Here is a 20,185-nt window from a genome sequence, read left to right on the forward strand (position 1 = left end):
ACCTGGACCTTACCCTTTCTACCATTAAGAGCACAATCCTTTGCATATTTAGACAGAAAGAAGCCCTACAATTCCCAGCATTCCCCAGCTATCTAAACTTGTACAAGATTATGTCTAAAATAAAATTAATAAGATGGAACATGAAAACACAATTTACATATTGGTGTGAGCTTTTGATATATTGTACAGAAATCCAACCTGTAAGAACAGACTGGCAAATCTTGTAAAATGTCCATTGCTTCATGACAGTCCTAGGAAATCTGCATTTCAAAGTAATCGCCAATCTTTCCTTGCGTTTGTTTGAGATGTTTGTCAAATGTAAATGAATTTCTCTTGCCAAATCATTAACCTTTTCCTTAGCTTAATGGTCTATCGTGCCTGTTAGATGTTTTAATCTTATAAAGAACTTAAGTCAGAGGGTGCTTTATATCCATTAATGTATGGAATGAATTCTAGCCTGAAAGGTGCAACTTGCCCACCTGTCTGATGAAATCCTTTTAGCGTTGGTTGATCCTAAATTGGCTTCTTCAGTGCTTCTGGAAATTGGTTAGACAATGCCCAAGAAGGCAAACTCTTTCTTAGCATTTTGGGGGGGGCGGGGCGGGGGGGAATCTTTTGGCGTGCTGAAAAAAATACACTAATTCTGGGGCAAGTAATGCCCCTCCTACTATCTGATAAAGAGATATGAATATCTGAATTCTTCCCTAGCAACTTCTAAAGTTTTTGAACTAGCACAGTGTAGAACGAGACAGTGAAATTAGTACTACTTACTTTTTATTGATTTATTTACAGTTGTCTGCATTCCTTGACACCTTTCAAATCTCCTTGTATTTAAGAACATAAGAAGTGTCATGCTGGATCAGACCAAGGGTCCATCTCGTCCAGCACTCTGTTCACACAGTGGCCAACCAGCCATCGGCCAGGGACCAACAAGGAGGACGTGGTGCAACAGTACCCTCCCACCCATGTTCCCCAGCCACTGGTGCTCACAAGCTTACTGCCTCGAATACTGGTGATAGCACACAACCATCAGGGCTAGTAGCCATTGATAGCCTTTGCCTCCAGGAATTTATCCAACCCCCTTTTAAAGCCATCCAAATTGGTGGCCATCACTACATCTCGTGGTAGTGAGTTCCATAATTTAACTATGCACTGTGTGAAGAAGTACTTCTTTTTATCTGTCCTGAATCTCCCACCAACCAGCTTCATAGGATGACCCCACTGGGTTCTGGTATTTTGAGAGAGGGAGAAAAAATCTTATCTTGTAGTTATATGTTTTATTTTAAAAGCTCTAGGGGTCCAAGACCTCAGTTGGGGGTGGTGGCAAATACAGCAATCCTCAGATGCCAGTCTGGCCCTCTGGGATTCCATAGATGGTCAGGCCTCCTTCTCTTTTTCCCGGATCATTGACTGTTTGGTCTTATCCCAGCTTTTCAGCAGTTTCCCAACCCCACTCTCAAAGGCTGAAATGCCTCTTCTAAGGCTTAGGGTTAAAAGCTAAAATATGCTGGTATTTTTGGCCTCTGCTTTTTGTCTTTGGCCCTGCCCGACACTGGCATGTCTGCCCCCCCCCCACCCCACCCCAAGTTTCAGGCTGAAAGATGTTCACCACCCTGCTCCAGACTGATGTATACTGCAAGCTCAACAACACCCAATATGTCTAAATATTCTGTAACCTTGCCCTGCTAAAAGGAGCAGGCGTACAGATAGTTGTTAGTATCACTGGCCCAAAAGAGATTCGGGGGTCAGTGACCTTGCCCAAGAACGTAGTGGTCCAGTTCAGAATTGAGAAGTAGCAGCAAATGAAAATAAGCCATGGCGAACCTTGGACTCACATACTCCAGCCCTCCCCTCTTTCATATGTGAAAAAAATTGATTCTGAAGCTTCCACTTCTAGTTTTCAATAAACCACAGCTTGCTATGTCATCTGAACATAGTAAACTGTGGTTAATAATAATGCAAACCATAGCTTTTTTTCAAATAAGAATTTGAAAGCACAATTGGACCCTAGTAGAGAGTGCATGAGTCAAAAAAAAATATGTCAGCACACAGAAATTAATTTGAATATTCTATGTATATTGCTACATGAGGTTCAAGTGGTTGGGTATGTTCAGCTGCAGCTGGCATGGTGCTAGTTGGTATGTTAGATCTCTCTTTCGCAGAGCATTTAATAATACTGTGCTATAGCACATGTTTAAGTTTAAGTTTTATTTAGAATGACTAAATAACCTTTAATGTCCTTTGCTGTCTGTCTGTAGGTTGGAAATCTTCCAAATGATTATATGATAGCCCTTAAATATGTCCGGAAGATGGACACTCTGGTATGTACAGCCACTTGAATTATTATTCATTAAATAACCAAGGGAGTCATCAATAGTGCTTGATTTCTGATCTTATGAAATGTGAACAGATTTTTTTAGATCTTCTGAGTCAGAGGTCTTTCAAAAACCCTTTACCTCAAATGACACAACCCAGCCAAAGCTGAGCACTATTAAGACCTATTGATTTTTATGGGTGAGCTAAGCTTAGAGCTTTCACATTAAAATACAACATGATACATTTTGGCTGGATTGTGTCCCATACATTTTCATTAATTATAAAATGCAATAAATCCTCATTAGTGTGTACGACAGGGTAGAATATAGATTTTTTGGTTTATGTTTTAGATCCTATTGTGCAGTGACTTTGGCAAGAAAAAGGAGAAGCATGTGTATAATTATCATTTCCTTAAGGGAAATCCATGTAAGACATTGCCAGAGATAAAGAGTTGAACAGCTATTTTAGTTGCGATAATTATTACTATTATGTCCCTTAATGAATGCACAAGGTAATCAAAATATATTTTCCTGACATATATGCCCTGCTTAGTTGTTCTGTAGCTCCTAAGCACACCCTATTCTATTGCAATATTCATGTTACTCTGGAAATATTCTTGTGGTGTTCTAAAGAATAAATATTTGCACATTTTGTCTGTTAGCTCTGGTCAGTGCTCTTTTTATTGTTCCAGTTGCTAAGGAATGTGAAAACAAAGATGCTACACCTTAAAATGTATTGTAATTATGCTAATTTTTAAGATTGTTATGGGTGGCATAGATTCATTAATGTGATTCCTTAATGTTGCATGTTATGTGTGATCCAGAACGCAAGCTTTTTAGAATTAAAAAACAAATATTGTTACTGATAAATTTGGAGCCTCCCTCCACACTCTTTAAGCCACCTCGTTGGCCTTTAACATATTCCAAAAGCTGACACTGAGTCCAGGGAGACAGTATTTATTTTATTTATTATTGCATTTATATCCCGCGTTTTTTCTTCCAAGGAACCCAAGGCGGTGTACATAATCCTCCTCTCCATTTTGTCCTCACAACAACAATTGTGAGGCGATATATAAATGTAATAAATAAATAAGTCCTGTGAGGTGGGTTGGGCTGAGAGTCTGTGACTGGCCCAAAGTCACCCAGTGGGTTTTCATGGCCGAGTGGGGACTAGAACCCAGATATCCCAACTCCCAGTCTGACACTTTAGCCACTATACCACACTGGCTCTTTTTTTAGCCTTTTTAGAATGTAGGCAGACTTCAACAACAACAACAACATCCAATCAGGGTATATTGTCACAGCTAGTTGAGTACAGCATCCCCCCACATTCAAAACACCAACAGACATACTAATCAACAAATCAAACATTAATTCAGTCAATTGTCCTGCCCCTTTTATTATTATTATTTGTATGATATCACGATGATTCCACTGGACATTTATACCTTGCCTCAGTTTTATAACCACTCTAGACAAAAGCCAGATGTAACCTTCCACATCTTCAACTCTTAAGAGACAGGGTGCCTGCTTTAGACTTGTGGGTTTCCTCCTCTCTCCAGCATGAATTCCCCATTTCTCCCATCATGGTATAGTGTTTAACCATGATTTAGTGCTTCCTGTGTGTTAATACAGACTGTGGTTAGCATTGAAGAGGATTTCCCACATAATTAAAGTTTGAACTCAGGTTTGAAGTGGACAATTCAAGTTAGCATTAACTTGAACCAATAATTGTTGGTTGTTTTATTATGCTCTTCACAGTTTTAATTTTTGTGACCCGCCCAGAGAGCTTCGGCTATTGGGCGGTATAGAAATGAAATGAAATAAATAAATAATAAATAAACTATGTCAATGAAGATGTACCTCTACACCAGGGTTAAAAGAAAACCTGGAAGCAACAATGGAATTCATGTGGTGCAGGGAGCACACATGCAAAATTACAACATGTTCCTACGTCCTAACCATAACTAGGGGATTGGGAATGTTTTATCTGTCCCAGGCCAACTTGGGTGTCATTTGTAAAGCTTTTCCTTAATTTACCATACTTCACAGAACAATGAATGCCCATCAAACAAAACATTTTTACATGCAGAAAACTATCACATCACAGGAAAAACTACCTAGCACTCTTCTCCCTAAGTTCCTACATTTCGTCTGATAGTTTGGTTTTCTGTTCACACTCCTGTATGTATGCAAGTAATGGTTTTGTTAAATTAAATCCACGATCCTTTACTCACTCACTTGGGAGTAAGCCACATTCAATTCAGTGGCACTTACTGTTGAGGAGATGTGCATGGGATTCCTGTAAATAAAATGGTCCAGATAACAGAAAGGACATGAACTGAGCCAAGCTCTACATGAGGAGGAAATATCTCTCAAGGTCACAAGCCAGTCCTACCTGTGCAAAAAATTAGACACTGAATTTGGAGAACACTCCATCCATTGAGCTAATGCAAATGAAAGTTTTCTTGGGTATCATACAGTAGCCCAGTCACACAACTTCCTTAATCTAATCTGTGATGGCCCAGAGGAGGGGTTCCCAACATTTTTGGTCCTTTAGGCACATTTGGGAATTTGAGAAGCTGCTGTGGGCACCACCACAAAATGGTTCCCAAAGAGGATGTGGCTAGTCACATGATGGCTTCTATTGAGGTCTGGTTAGTCAAAGGTGAGCTCAAGAGGTTATGGGGAAAGAAATAGTGAGGCTAGGAGGAAATAGCACAGCAAAGGGGGCAGAGGAGAGAGAAAGAGCAAGTCTAGATGCTGAGTGGGGGAGAATCAGCAAGGTAAAGAGATGGGAGAGAAATATCAAAGCTAGAACCTAGAAAGGGGAAAACAAGGAAGTAAACAGGTAGAGAAAGAGATGAATTGAGTGGGGTGGGCACTATTACCTTCATGCCCTGTTTGAGGTCTTCTCTGGGCATCTGGTTGGCCAATGTGGCAATCCAGATACTGGACCAGATGGGATTTTGGTCTGGTCCAGTGGAGACATTCTTCAATTCTGATGTCTGAGCTTCCACTAACTTCTCCTAGTTCTCCAAAAACACAGATGTGTGGTTATTAACATAGCCACATTTACTAATGGAGCAACATTTTGTTTTCATACTTATGGTGAAGTTTTCTCATGCTGCTTGTTCTGTACCTTAAATTAAAAACACATGGGCATTGCAACAGCTGGACCAATTGTAGCAATAGCTGGACCAATTGTAGCAATAGCTGGATCAGAGTATTATGTCTAATGGTAGCAATAGTCATTCATCAATTTCTCTGATTTCACACTGCTCTGTCTGCACAGTGAACCGCTTGGATGAGTAAGGAAGTCATAGCCACATTATCAGTATTCTGACAGTACTGTGTATCAAAGTCTAGAGTTCTCACTCACTGAACTAAAATCAATGTGGGAAAGGGAAAAGTAGAACAAGAACAATAGATTAGCTTTCAGCCAGTCAAAGGAATGTGCTATTTTTGGCACTTGGTGTCACAAAAAAACATTCAAAAGTAAACGTACGCTGCCAACATAAACCTATAAGATGCATCCAGTAAACTAAAATATATTATATTGCAAATGCTTTCCAGCTGAGCATTTATTTTTTCCTGGCCGAAAAAGCAAACGTGAACTGCAGAGGTTCTTCTTGCTGCCTAATTAAAAGCCTAATGAAATCTGCTTGCTGGCAGGAAGATATATATATATATATATATATATATATATATATATATATATTTGTGTGTGTGTGTGGAAGAAAGAGAAAGAAAGGCAGGGCGTAAGCATCAGGGAGATAGCCATCTTTTCTTCAGTGAGTGATCAGATAGATAGGGTGGATATGTTTGCCACCATGCTGGGCATGGGCATTTGAAAGTTGCTTTTAAGCACCGCTGTTTCCAGGTTTTGAGGAACCCTTGGGCAAGATGCTGCCAGTATTTCCACCTCCTCCCCACGGTTGCCACGGTCTTTTTTTCCTGCCTTTCCCTGAGGGCCCGACACCTCCTATCAGGAGAAAGATAAAAAGGTATGCAGAAGTCTCTGAACCTTTTCCTTGCACTGCTTGCTCATTCAGAGAGGCAGGAGAACAGGCAACCACAGCCTGCAGGAGGATGAATTGGACTAGGAGGATCCAGGGACTGGCAGTGGCCCCCTCCTGGAGTCCAGGCCTTGGCAATTGCCCTATGATGCCAACCTCTGATACCAAATTTCTTTTTAAGTTAAATTCTCCCCTGACCTGTTCATTAACATATATTAGTTTTCGAGCTGCAGTATTAATGGTTTTCGTTTCTTCCCTAAAGCATGCTACACGTAGGGTGAATTTAGTTGCTCTCTTTCACTCTGCACTCCTACCCACCTTTTTCTTGATAGTCCTGCAAATTCTACATGCAGGACAATATATGTGTCTTGTTTGGTTATAATATAGCAGCATGACACTCCTAACACAGAGAGAAAATAGGATTTATATTGTATTACTGTAATGATCCAAGGTGTGGGCGGCCGGACTCAAGGGCTGGGCTGCCGGGACTCAGGAAGGCTAAAGTGTAAGAGCCCCACACAAGACAGGTAGTCTGAGAAGGCCTTCCTTTAATAATACTAGCCAGAGGTGGCAGGGCCAGAGGTGAGAGCAAAGTCCCAGAATGAGCAAGGCTCAGAGTCCTGGAGTACGCAAAGTCCAAGCAGGGCCAGAGGCAAAGGCAGAATCCAGGAATAGCGGGGTTCAGAGTCCAAAGGCAAACCTGAGTTCAAGCAGCGACGGAAGCCAGAGACGTGGTCCGGGGGCGAGCAGGGGTCTGGGTCCGAGTCCAAGAGCAGCAGGGTTCCAGCAGGGCCAGAGGCGTGGTCACAACGAAACAGAGGTTCAGGCATGGCAAGGTCTGGAGTCGCAAGGAGTAGGGACGGGCTACAGAAGATCCAAGAGATGCGTTGCTGAGGCAAAGGGTGGAGCAGGAATGCTGGTCTTATATAGCCCTTTCCTCAGCGGCTCCCAGCTGGTCTACAACAGCCCCTCCAGGAGTGCTGCTGGCAGTGGGCCTGAGTCCCTCAAATACTCCACAGCAGGCCAGCTCCCAACACTGGGCCCAGGTCCTGCAAATCCTCTGCAGCAGGGCAGATCCTGACAATTACAAGAACAAATGCGCAACAAATGCTCATATTCATGCTCATTAAACAAATGCAAAAGATGGACTAGCTGATGCTAAAATTGTAGGGTGGCCTCGTGAAATTAGTGAAGGGGGACCGTGCCTTCTTATAATGACACTTTTCTGTTTCTTCCTATATCTCAAAGGAACCTGCTCAGTTTTGGCAAATCTCCCACTTTAAGCCGGCAGTACTTGAGAGGTGGCATTGAATGGTTTGTTTTTGTTGAACCTGGAAGGTGCCAGACCATTTCATGATATTCAGGTCATATGCAATTGGATTTTTACAAATTATTTTGCATGCCAGGTGAATCAACAACCTACATTTTCCCTATTTTTTTTTTAAACCAACCAACCAACCCATGGCAGCACCAGCAGTTGAATTATTTTTCCCCAGTAGTATGAAGGCTTGGTGCTCAGTAAAAATGTGATGCTAATGCTTAAGGGAGGGGTGCTGAACTTCTCTCCATCTAAGAGCCAAATTCCATTTTGGAGGCACTCTTGAGGGCAGGGCCGAAGGCAAAAGGGGCGAGCAGGACCAAAAATCACATCTTTTAGCTTAAAGCTGTGGCTGTATTTCGCCTTAGGGGAGGCATTTCAACCTTTTAGAATGAGGGCGAAGCTGCAGAAATGCTGGGAAACCACAAGACATTCAGTGGCCAGGGCGAAGGAGGTGAGGCTAGGGAAAAGGGACATGGCTTTCTGATGGATACGGGGAGGCTAGCTCGGCGCTAAAATGAATCAGCCCCGCTGCTGCTGCAACTGCTGCTGCTTTCATCCCCCCCCCCCTTACTCAGGACAACTAAGGGAGAGTTGGTTGCTTTGATTCAAGTTCATATTTCCACTAGTTCCCAATCCAAGGGTCAACACATCCAATCCGAGGCTTACTCCATCACAGATATCATACAGGTCATGAACTGAAGATGCAACTTGCATAGAGGTCCTGCAGAAATGGCCAGCCTAATGCATATCAACTGAAGGTTCAGCTCTGCTCATGGAGTTTCTTCCTCCATTGAAATGAATGGAAATAGGCATGAGTTCTGGTGTCTACATTGAATCTGTTACACAGCTCCACCAAATCACTAAATGAGTGAAGAAGCATAGCAGAGAAATAATTCGGATTTGACTTGAGGATCTTAAATGGCTTTTGGATAGGTTGTATCCAACTGTGTCCCCTTACTGACAGAAAGCTCTTTCATCCGCCAGAGACTTCCATCAGTAGGCTGGGGAAGAGAAGCAATTTTTGGTGCATTCCTCCCTCCCCTTCAACCCTACACACATCTCCCATGTTGCTCCAAAGGGTCCCCCAACCTTACAAATCACATTTGGGGGGCAGAAGGGGGCATGGCCAAAAATTGCATCCTTCCTTGTTCCACTGACAGACAGCTCTGCTGGATCAAAGTGCTTCCCATCAGCCGAGGGACAATATGATCAAATACAACCCAATGAGCTAACGAAACATGTTTGCCACTGAGATGCACTGATTCAATACATAAAAAGAGAAATAGTATTGCATAATGGTTTTTTTCAGTTAAATTGCCTTTCTGCAACGTAATGTGAAAATTCTTATCTTTTTTAAGGTATAGGATAACTGCAAGAATAAAAAGCATAATTATTAATCTAACAGACTAAAATGTAACAGGTTACATTTTTTTTTGGTCAGCTTTGAAGTTGGTAGACACAAGAATATAAAAGAACTGGCAACATCCACTGTCAGTCATGGCTGACCTAGTTATGTTAAGGAGGGCTGTCAGGAATTCCAGAAAAGAATTTGAGAAAACAGCAGGGAACCTAATGGCAATTGAAATTCAATTTAACAAAGTGCAAGCTAATGCCAATTGGAAAGAACATGTTAATCTACTTTTACACATTTTAAATTACTTTTAACAGTTGCGGTGTGTGAAGTGTAATCTCTCTCTCTCTCTTTTTTTCTTTTTATTATCCTTGACAGCCTAATCATTGTTGGCTGCATTTGATGGTCCCTGAATTGTCAAAGAGTCTGAATAATCTTCTCAGCAAATTTAACGCATTTTCAGATATGCCAAATGTCTTGAGTAATTATTCAATCATCAATAATCTCAGGAGGATCATCAATGATTTAATGGCATGCCTGTCCTCTACCAAATATAAGGTAATCATGTAATGTTGATCTGTCCTCTATATTGCTAAGTAGTAATACTTGGTAGTTATGTGTATAGAGTAGACAAGTGTTCTGCAAAAACTCTCTTGCCACTGTGGCCATAAAGGAACGGAAGAATGGTGCAATTAGCTCAGTGCACCCAAGGGAACTTTGGACATCTAGAAAACTTCTTTTGAAATTCATATTTGGGTCCTGGGGCATCCCTAACACAATTTTAGGGATGCTAGTTAGGAGCTATTTCTCCCAAATCTGAAATATTTTAGCTTTACAAACTAAGTCCTCAAAAGCTGCAACCCACATTTTCTACTAACTTGCTAGTTCCTACACTTCACTCATAAAAAGAGGAAACAACTTATATCAAGCTTTTCTGCCTGTTTTCATGGAGTTGTTGTTGTTGTTATTATTATTATTCAATGTAGGTGACCAGGCAAGTGGCTATTTGCAAGCTTGAAGTATCATAACTCAATAGCCAACACGCATTCCTTTAGATGTTGATTACAGTCACATAATGAATGGGATGGATTGGATGATGCATTCCCCATTTGCTGTACTACACATGGTGGAGAGAGACCCTACCTAGCATTCCCGCTCTGCCTACAAGATCACAGAATGGCTATACTGGGGCATAACTTTCTAATAGGACGTAGATGTATTCAGTTTCATGCTCACCCTGTTGGAATATTATGCCCCCCCCCCACATTGCTGTCCCGTGATGTTGGACATAGGACAGATTTCTATTTGCTGTTGCTCTGAACATATCTATGAAAAACATTGTGCAATCCACTTCAGCATATCACATTACAGTAGCGACTAAGCAGGCATGTCTTTAAATTTGTTTATTTGATTTGTTTATTTGATTTGTACTTCAGTTTTCCACCCAAAGAATGACTAAAACTCATAGGATCTTTTTTTTAAAAAAATTCCATTGAAACAATACTAAAACAAATACATTCAAATCTAATGCTGTGCAGAATATTTTGATTATTCAATTTTTGTCGTTTTGTGGGAGGTGAGCAAGAAATGAAAACTCTGTCGAAAGAGCCTTGGAAAGGTGAGAATTTCAGAGGATTTTCTCCTTGAGGAAGGGGGCAGGGTTTTTAGATACTTTTTTAAGTGTAGGAAGTTTTGAGTGGTATTTTTTTCTCTTTTTTATTTTTTAAAAAACACCCCCAGCACTTGCATGAGCCCAGGAGATCTTCCTAAATGGGTAAGGTCACATGGTCTCCAATAGGCATTCATGAAGAACTGCCAGGCTCCTCCAGGTTAGTGTTTTTGTTTTTTAAAAGACCCTCAACAACCAGCTACACTTTTAAAAGGTATGTGGAAATGATGTCCCCCTCCCCAAGGAGAAAGTTCTCCAAAAATTTCCCCCTCCCTGCAAAAGAGGCAGAAAAAAACAAAGCCTCTTTTGCAGGGAGAGAAAAGGTTCCAAAAAATAGACGCCAGGATTCGGCACAGCACTATTAAAAACACAGTTAAAAAGCACAACGGTGACAGAATAAAAGCGGTACAAAACACAGCCGACCAGCTTACATGCCAATGTATCGTGTCCTGTCTATATATTTCAGTCATGAAGTAAAATACCACATTACTGTACAGCATGAAGGAAGGATGTTGTAACTTGAGGAAACCGTATTGTTTATAGACAATTTTGAAATTAACTGCTTCATTTTCCAAAGTGAAAGAAGCTAATTACAAGTGCAGGGATTAGTTTTCCTCTTGAGGAAAATACTGTCAACTGAATTTGACATTTGCAATTTACAGTTTTAAGCTCAACGTCTGTGCCACCTGTTAACTATTTGGCCAGCTAGTGAGGAACTCATAGTCAATATCCTTCCTAGCAAGGAGATCATTTGCATTGCACCACTGTGGTCTACATGATCTAAACTTCCTTTAAAAACAGATTCTTTAACTTTTCTCTAGACTTTTAGACAACATAATGACCATCTCTATGAAGAAGGCAAATTCATTCCAGAAGAGTTCTTTGAGCACTTTTATAGCACTATTAATGTGTACAAAATCTTTGCAAAAACACCAGTCCAGAGTGATTGCGTCCTGCTATCAACAACAGAAACACCCTCAAATGGTAAGAGTTCTTGTCAGTAGGGAAGCGTCCTCAAATGCCACAGAGACCCGGACCCTTTCCTGGTGTTGTGCCAGTTCTTATTACCTTATTACCTTACGAAGTTGATTAAATGTCAAAACAAACCTCTTTATTAGTGATCATCATCTGCTCACCTTTGGGCCAAACTAAATGTGAGAGGACTTGGTGCCAATGGGAGCTTTCCTCCCTATACAAATAGCAGGGTGGGGTGGGGTGGAGGCAGACTGTAGCAAGGGTGAAGGTTTAAGCTCCCCTGCCCCCCCCCCCCCCCCGTGGTACAGGTTCCAAATCCAGACTGAGGGCCCCACACTTCCTGTTTACTCATTAAAATCCATCCATCCATTTGCAAATTGGGTAAAAGTTGTCATGTTAAGTTTGATGCTCCAATCACTAACCCTAAAAGGTTCTTAACAACTATGACATATCCTAGCAGCAGTTCAGGACTTCTGGCCTGGAGTCCCAATCTAGGGTCAGATCTAGACCAAACAGGATATAACACTTTGAAAATAGGTTGAAAACAGTATTTGTAATGTGTATTGGGCCTGAACAGTTGTCAAAACCATTATAAACCGTTATAAAGCAGTAGTGTAGATCCTGCCCAGACCTCCTGGGTTCCCCAGATGGCCATTCTCCCTTTCCTTTTCCCTCAGCTATGAAGCAATTGGTGGTTTCTCAGCTTTTGTGTAGTTTATTTCACCATTCCCAAGGCTTAATTACTGGCAGTAAGAGCTTTAAGTTAAAGTCTGCTGGCATTTTTGTTATTTTGGGCTCTGTTTCGCCTTTGGCCTGCCCTCTTTTTTTGCACTACTGGAATGTGGTCTCCAAAAAGATCTCCAAAATGAGATTCAGGTCTTGGGCCCTAAGTAGTTCTGCACTCTTGTATTATAGAGACATGAATCACGAGACATGAACTGCATACAGTTGTGTATTTTCAACATAGGAACATAAGAAGTGTCATGCTGGATCAGACCAAGGGTCCATCTACTTCAGCACTCTGTTCACACAGTGCCCAACCAGATGTCAACCAGGAACCAACAAAGCAGGACATGGTGCAATAGCACCCTCCCACCCATGTTCCCTAGCAACTGGTGCACATAGGCTTACTGCCTCGAATACTGGAGATAGCACACAACCATCAGGGCTAGTAGCCATTGATAGCCTTTGCCTCCAGGAATTTATCCAACTCCCTTTTAAAGCCGTCCAAATTGGTGGCTTTCACTACATCTTCTGGTAGTGAATTTCATAATTTAACTATGCACTGTGTGAAGAAGTACTTCCTTTTATTTGTCCTGAATCTCCCAATGATCAGCTTCATGGGATGAGACCCCGGGTTATATTACATAGATATATGGGGAATCAGATTTAAGCATTCCATTAACCCGTTATTGTTACTCAGTTCTCATCAATCTTATTTGTGATCACTTTCTCTGAATTGACTAAATGCCATAATGGAGGTAAAAGGATTTGAAGTTACCTGAAATTCAGACCTCTGATTCCTTCCTTCTGTCTTAGATTCCAGCATCATTGCCACAAAACCATTTTTGTTACATCCCGTTGCAGCCAGCTCCCTCAGGAATGACAGCAGCAGCAATAACAGCTACGGTAAGTTTAAACTATTGTACTTATTTGGGATTTATGCATGGGGCGGGGGCATAAAAGAGAAACTAGCTATATTGTGCAGATTATGTCATCAGTATGGTAAATAAGCATTTTATTACTGCAGCGTAACACTTATTACTTCTCAGGCTGAGGGCTGGAGCTCATGATATAGCCAGAGGGAGCATATGGTTTTGCTTTATTGGTTTTTACTTACTGGCAAAAGCTGATAACTTTCTATAAGGTATAAAATGGCTCCAAGTTGTAAACCGCCCAGAGAACTTCGGCTGTGGGGCGGTATATAAATTTAATTAATTAAATAAATAAATGAAGTCAGAAGTCTAGAACAGTTTGATTACATTTACATGGAAATAAATGAGATCCCCAACAAAAAGTTGTGGAGTTCACTGTTCCAGTCATCCGGCATGCCCTCCTCTATGATTCCATTCCATTTCCTCTCCTGTTCCCACACAGTTTTCAAATGTTGTCGTTTTTGTTGCCCCCCACCCCCGGGCTTATCAACATTCAATCACCATCCAAGGCCACTGAACATTCTCAATCCTTATTAGACTGTTTAGGGGACTCCCCCTTTAGTAATTTTTTTCAAAGGTTTTTTGTACTTCTGAAAAATGTAAGGTTCCCTCAGATCTGCTGATGCCTTCCTCTTGCGTGTGCATGTGTGAAAGAGAGTGTGTACATAAAGAATAGCACTACAATTCCTTCCTTGGCCAAGTCCAAACGACTTGCTCTCCTCCAATTTTTTGTGGAAAAAAAACATTTTATTCCAGAAAGGATTTTATGACCGGGTCTTCTCTCTCTCTTTCTCTCTCTCTCTCTCTCTCTCTCTCTCTCTCTCTCTCTATATATATATATATATATATATATATATTAAATTAGGCATGGTTTCATTGCTGCTGTCTGCTTTTAATGTGATTTTAAAATTAAAATTTGATTGTTGATTGTGCTTTCTTTTTTTTGACATAAGGGGCTTTGAAAGATTCACTTGGAAAGTGGGATATAAATAATTTTATTGTGAATTGTTTTTAGCTGGTTTAAATTGCTTTAAATTTTTGCATGTTTTAATAGATACTATGAGCCTATTTCTGTGAAAGGCATCTAATAAATAATAATTTAAATAAATATATATATCAAAATAATACCTTCCATTTATATAGCACTTTGAAAGATTAAAAGTGCTTGATATACCTTGGGTTCTATCCTAGGGCACGTCTAGATGATGCCTTATCCCAGGGATCACCCCGGGATCATCCCTGTGTATCCACACGACGCACAGGGGATCCCGGGGGCAGGGAGGGATCATCCCTCGATTTCCGTGGGATTACCGAGATGGCTTTTAGCCCGATTTTTCCCGTGGTCTCGGGATCATCCCAAGACCACGGGAGGTGTGGGTGGCTATCCCGGTTTCATCCCTGCTCCTCACGAGTAAACGCGAGGAACTGGGAACCAGGCATGGGGGTGGGGAGGGGATCAGGGTTGTTATTCTTTTTTTTAACCTTGTAATTTTCGTTGGAGCACTTGTGCACTCCAGCTCTTCTGTCGGAAAAAAATGGCCTCTGTGACGGGCGCGATGCCCGGGATGTCATGCAGCCTGTGTGGACTGAGGAGGAGGATCTCATGATCAGCATATCGCGAGATCCTCCCCCTCCCCTCCCCTCCCCTGGTGTAGATATGCCCCTAGGATCCTGTGAACAGAGTTCTGCTCATGAAAAAAGTTATGTCAGCACCTGCCAGGGTAAGGGGAATGACATGTTTTAGAATGTAAGCCTATGCGGCAGGGTCTTGCTATTTACTGTTTTACTCTGTACAGCACCATGTACATTGATGGTGCTATATAAATAAATAAATAAATAATAATAATAATTCTCTCTTTATTTTATTTTATTTTATTTATTTATTCATTGCATTTTTATACCACCCAATAGCCGAAGCTCTCTGGGTGGTTTACAAAAATTAAAACCATAAAAACCATTCAAAATATAAAACAAACAGTATAAAAGCATAATATAAAATACAATATAAAAACACAACCAGGATAAAATCAAGCAGTAATGCAGAAATTAATACAGATTTAAAATACAAATTTAAAACAGCAAAGTTAAAATTAAATTGCTAGCCTGTTAAAATGCTGAGAAAATAAAAAGGTGTCTTAAAGAGTATGGTGTAGGTGCCAGGCAAACCTCTTTAGGGAGCTCATTCCACAGCCAGGGTGCCACAGCAGAGGAGGCCCTCCTCTTGGTAACCTCCTGCATCACTTCCTTTGGCAGGGGCTCACAGGAAAGGACACCTGAGGATGAACTTAGGGTCTGGGCAGGTACATATGGGAGGAGGCCTTCCTCAGATAGCCTGGCCCCAAGCTCTTCCCTTTGCATTCTCTAGAAATATTACCTGCCAGGTCAGCATGGGATGTGGCACAGGAAACTACAGGGATAACAAAGTATTAGCAAATATCACACGCACGCACACACACGCACACACACTTTAAATTAGGAGGAGGTTCTGCTGAATCAAAGCCACTTCCATTCATGCCAATGAAAGGGCACTTTGGAGTCCACTCTTATTCTTGTAATCCTTGTCGTACAATATGAAAACATTATTGTAATGTATTGTAATTACTATATTGTAATAGTAATCAAACATTTTCTCCAGATACTTGATTCACTCCGTTCTCAGAAATCTTGCGTCTAGCCTAATGTTCTTGTCCGTGCTATATGGAAAATGCAAGTGACGTTTTCCATGCAGCTATTTTGTTGTCAAGTGTTCATATGAAGGAATCTCTCTCACATTGTAAGATCGCTTCCTGGAAAAAGCACAGTTTTCTTTTCTTGATCATGTCCTAACCATATTTAATGATTCTAAAAGAACTTTATGTAACTTCCCTGTTGCCACCTCACAATTCTAAGTGACACAGTGTTGAGAAATGGAAATAAAGATAAACAGAAATATTTTTTCTCCCAAAGGCCATGGTAGGCATGTATAAGATCTGAGGCCAAATTTATAATGACAGTAAATGTTTATTCCCCGATAAAACACACATCAGGTATTACTTAACTCCATGGGAGTTAAGTAATTATCAAAGGGAACATGCAGCAACTGCTCTGTGTGCATCCCAGGGCATGTGACTTCTGAGGACCAAAAATAAGCCAAGATAATTGTTTCTGTCATCGCTGTGAGAATTGATCATTTCAGCCAATTCCGAAAGTACATGTAGTGATTTACTGCGTAGGCCCCCAGGATGCTTAAGTATCCACAAAGAGGGACCTAGAGGAATGCATGGTGCTGATACCAAAGAGGGGTAGGGTAAAAAAAGAAAAATTATGACAGGAGAAAGTTCAAATATTTTTGTCAGTTTTCTCTTTGAGGCTATTAAATAACCCAGCTCATTTCTAATCCATGCAGTCATAGTCAGCAGCCATTCTGCAACATCATGAAATAGTTAATGAAAAATAGTTTTAAGGAAAGCGGTGCCACAGTCTGGTAGTTTGAAGCCACTAGCAGTGATTAAACAAAACTATTGTTGAACTGTCATTAGGTGCTCCCTTGTCCTCATGATACACCAGTTATACACTGCAATCAAAGAAATTGTGGAAATTTTATGAAAGGCAGCTACGGGCCTAGAGAATAAAAACAAACACACCAAACAAACAACGCCCCTGATCGTTATTTGAAACAAGACCACCCAAAATTAAAAATACAGACTTCTCCATACTCAGGGGCTTCTTCTCGAATGGAAAAAAGCATATTAGTTTATATATTAAAAGAAAAATAAATTAAAAGCAAACTGTGCAATAGGGACCTATATTGGGGGTATAAGCTGGAAGGGTGGGGGGTTGGATGATGCAAGGCTTTGATCTGCTTGAGCCACTAACAGCTCGGCGATGAGCAGTGGTCTATGTACCATGAGGTAAAAGAGTAAGGCAGCAGATGCTGGGAGGTGGCAGCAAGGAACTAGAGGAAAGAGCTCTCTGTGTCACACAACTTGCCCTGTTGCCCACTACGTTAAACTGCCACCAGAATGGAGGATACTGTCCAATTCTAATGTTGAAGAAAGAATCAACTCTCCTGGGATGGAAGCGGTGCCATATTGCTCTTTCCCTTAGGCAGCAAAACGTCTTGGTCCAGCACTATTTGAGAAGACGACAGAAGGAAAATGGATGTTTTTCCCCTTTTCCACTCTCCAGAACCCTTCTCTCTCCCCACTATATAGCAGTAAAGTGCCCTGAGCCTTTAGCACTATGTAGCAAGGAGAAAGTTTCAGGAGTTTGGGAAAGAAAAGAAAAAGTAGCATTTTCCTTTCTGCCCATAAGCCCTGGTCAGTGCTGCACAAGGTCCCTGTTCCAGGCCAGCAGGAGCCCTGTTACGGTCTGGGAATACAGGGCAACACTTCATTGCAGCTCCCTATTTACTTCACAGAATCTCAGCAGCCAAAATGTCAGAGAGGACAGCGTGAGCTTTGGCCCATGAACCAAAGTGTAGTCCTAGAATGGAAGAGGGCAACTACAGTGGATGATCTAAAAACCTATTTTAGAAGCTGACTGAGACATTAGCCATGACTAGACCAGGTCTATATTCTGGAATCATCCAGGGATCATCCCTGTATATCCAAATGACACACAGGGATACTGGGAGCAGGCAGGGACAACCCCTTCATTTGCCTGGGATAATCCTTAGGTCTAGCTAAGGCCATTAAGCCAATCTGAGTATAAAATAGGCGGGTGCCTTATTTAAAATATGTGTCAAAAAGGCAGATGCCTGAGGGCCCTTGGAGGTTCAAGCATTTCCCTGACTTTCCACATGTAGTGGCAACATGCAGTGCAAACCAGAAGTATGCGTGCCTTGTGCATCTCCTCCTTCTTTGATCTAACATGTGTAATCACTCTGTTGGCTTCCCATCCTTCCACTGAAAGTCTGCTCTATTGACTTCTATTTATCTCTGATTATCCTCTTTCTCAGTGAATGCATTTCACAGAGAAGTCAACTCACTGTTGAAATGAAGCGCTAACCCCTGACATTTTGTCTGTAGCTTGGCGCTAACACGTCCTTTCAGAAACCACTCTGATAAACTCTGTGGCTACATGTCTGAAGATAGAACTTTGATGTTCCCAGTTAATCGGGGGGGGGGGGGAATCCTTGTAATTAAGTCAGTGAAGATCTTGAAGTCTTCATACTTAGAACTTAGTACTTTCCAATAAACAGAATCAATATGGCATATTTATTTCTCTGGCCACATTTTTTTGAAATTACATCACCAAATCAATGTACTGCTGAAAGATGCATTGAAGTTATACAGATTTAAAATCTTGTTTTAATTAATTTGAAGCAAATCCTTGGGTGACAAATCTGGCAGCAGAATCAGTATGCGTTTCTCTGTATTAGTGTTTCAACTTAAACCACCTCAACTGGCTCCAGAAGGGAATGTGTTACATTCTTGAAGAGTTACAATGCCATGATAGACATGTTAAACAGAACCATAGTTTCTCTGCTTACTAGGAACAAAACTACATGTAATGCTCACACGGAATCTGTCCCCTGCTCAATGGGGTTGTTTGTTTTATAAAATGCAACCATGGTGGAGGGTTTTTTTTTTTTTTTACACAATTCATTAATTGTGCACTCATCATTCCCTACTCATGGTTGTTTAGAGGTACTATAGATGACTATGGCCATAGCTAGACAGGGCGAAATCCTGGGGTGATCTCTGGGATCGTCCCTGTGCGTCCACATGATGCACAGGGGATCCCAGGATCAGGGAGGGATGATCCCTCCCTTGCCCTGGGATCGCGCCCTACACTTTAAGCCCAGTTTTTCTGTGGTCTCGGGCTGAGCCCGAGTCTGCGGAATGTGTGGCCGGGCGCCGCGGTTTGTCCCGATTCCTTGCAAGTAGCCGGGAGCTGCGCCGTTGGGGGTGGGGTGGGAGGAGCGGGGAAAGTAATTTTTTTTTTAAAAAAAAAACTCAACTTTGCGCACAAGTGTTCATGCACTGCTGTCCCTTTAACTAAAAAAAAAATGTTAGGCATGACGCCTCTCCATCTGAGGTCATCTCATGCCATGTGTGAATTGAGGGGGAGATCTTGCGATAAAAATATCACAGGATCTTCACCCCTCCATCCCGCTAGACCGCTAGGTCTAGCGAAGGCCTGTGTCTAACCAGCACTTTTGGCGAGCTTTTTTAGAGCATGAAAAATGTGACCTTTAATTGTGAAAGTGAAAGCAATCATGATTTCTTTCACTTGTGCTTTTGTGCTATTCCATTATAACACAATGCCACCTAGAAGTTATATAGGGAAAAGTACGAAAGGAAACACTCCTTGTATAGTGCTCGGATCTGAATTCTGTTATGAAACCAAAAGTAGATTAACAGCTGCTTAACAGCCAATTAACAGTCTTGTGTAGAATAGCTTGGAGTCTGTAAATTAAGTTGCACTGGCAAAGGGGAAGAGGACCGGCTTCTCGACCTTTGTGTATTTTTAGTGAAGAGGAAATGCACAAGGGGAGTGTTTAAGAAGTCCCTTTCTCCTCCCTCCCCTCAACACCAATCTTCCACTTTAGTTTATAGCTTCAGTTACTGAATTTTCTAAAACAAAATACCTCATGTAGTTTAGCCCTTAGTCCCTTTGATGTCAATAGAAGGAAAACATAACAGTACAGATGAAACTTTAGCAGGGCCGGCCTATTGGAAAATAGTGATTGTGTCTGCAATCGTATAAGTAGTTACCTGAAAGCAGATTCCATTGGACTCCGTTCTGAACTTTCTTCTGTGCAGGCGTGCATTGACTTTGTACTGTTACAGTTGGAGAAATCGTGAGAATTGTGGGAGATGAAGGGTGGAAGGTATAGAATTGTTATGTGTTTCTCATGGGTTGTCCTAAAGACCAGTATTAACTTTTCTTATCA

At 41.4% G+C, this 20,185-nt stretch overlaps 1 protein-coding gene across 1 annotated transcript in view; it reads left to right on the top strand.

Moving 5' to 3' along the window:
• The window catches only part of KITLG (KIT ligand), an 87,626-nt gene that overhangs the window by 52,265 nt on the left and 15,176 nt on the right, over positions 1–20,185 (top strand). The window contains exons 3-6 of the mRNA XM_063133820.1: positions 2,259–2,321; positions 9,385–9,564; positions 11,497–11,659; positions 13,190–13,279. Of these exons, the coding sequence (XP_062989890.1) occupies positions 2,259–2,321; positions 9,385–9,564; positions 11,497–11,659; positions 13,190–13,279 (496 nt within the window). The remainder of the gene's footprint in view (positions 1–2,258; positions 2,322–9,384; positions 9,565–11,496; positions 11,660–13,189; positions 13,280–20,185) is intronic.

The sequence above is a fragment of the Elgaria multicarinata genome, chromosome 9 (assembly GCF_023053635.1).
Source record: "Elgaria multicarinata webbii isolate HBS135686 ecotype San Diego chromosome 9, rElgMul1.1.pri, whole genome shotgun sequence".
Taxonomy (NCBI): Eukaryota; Metazoa; Chordata; class Lepidosauria; order Squamata; family Anguidae; genus Elgaria; species Elgaria multicarinata.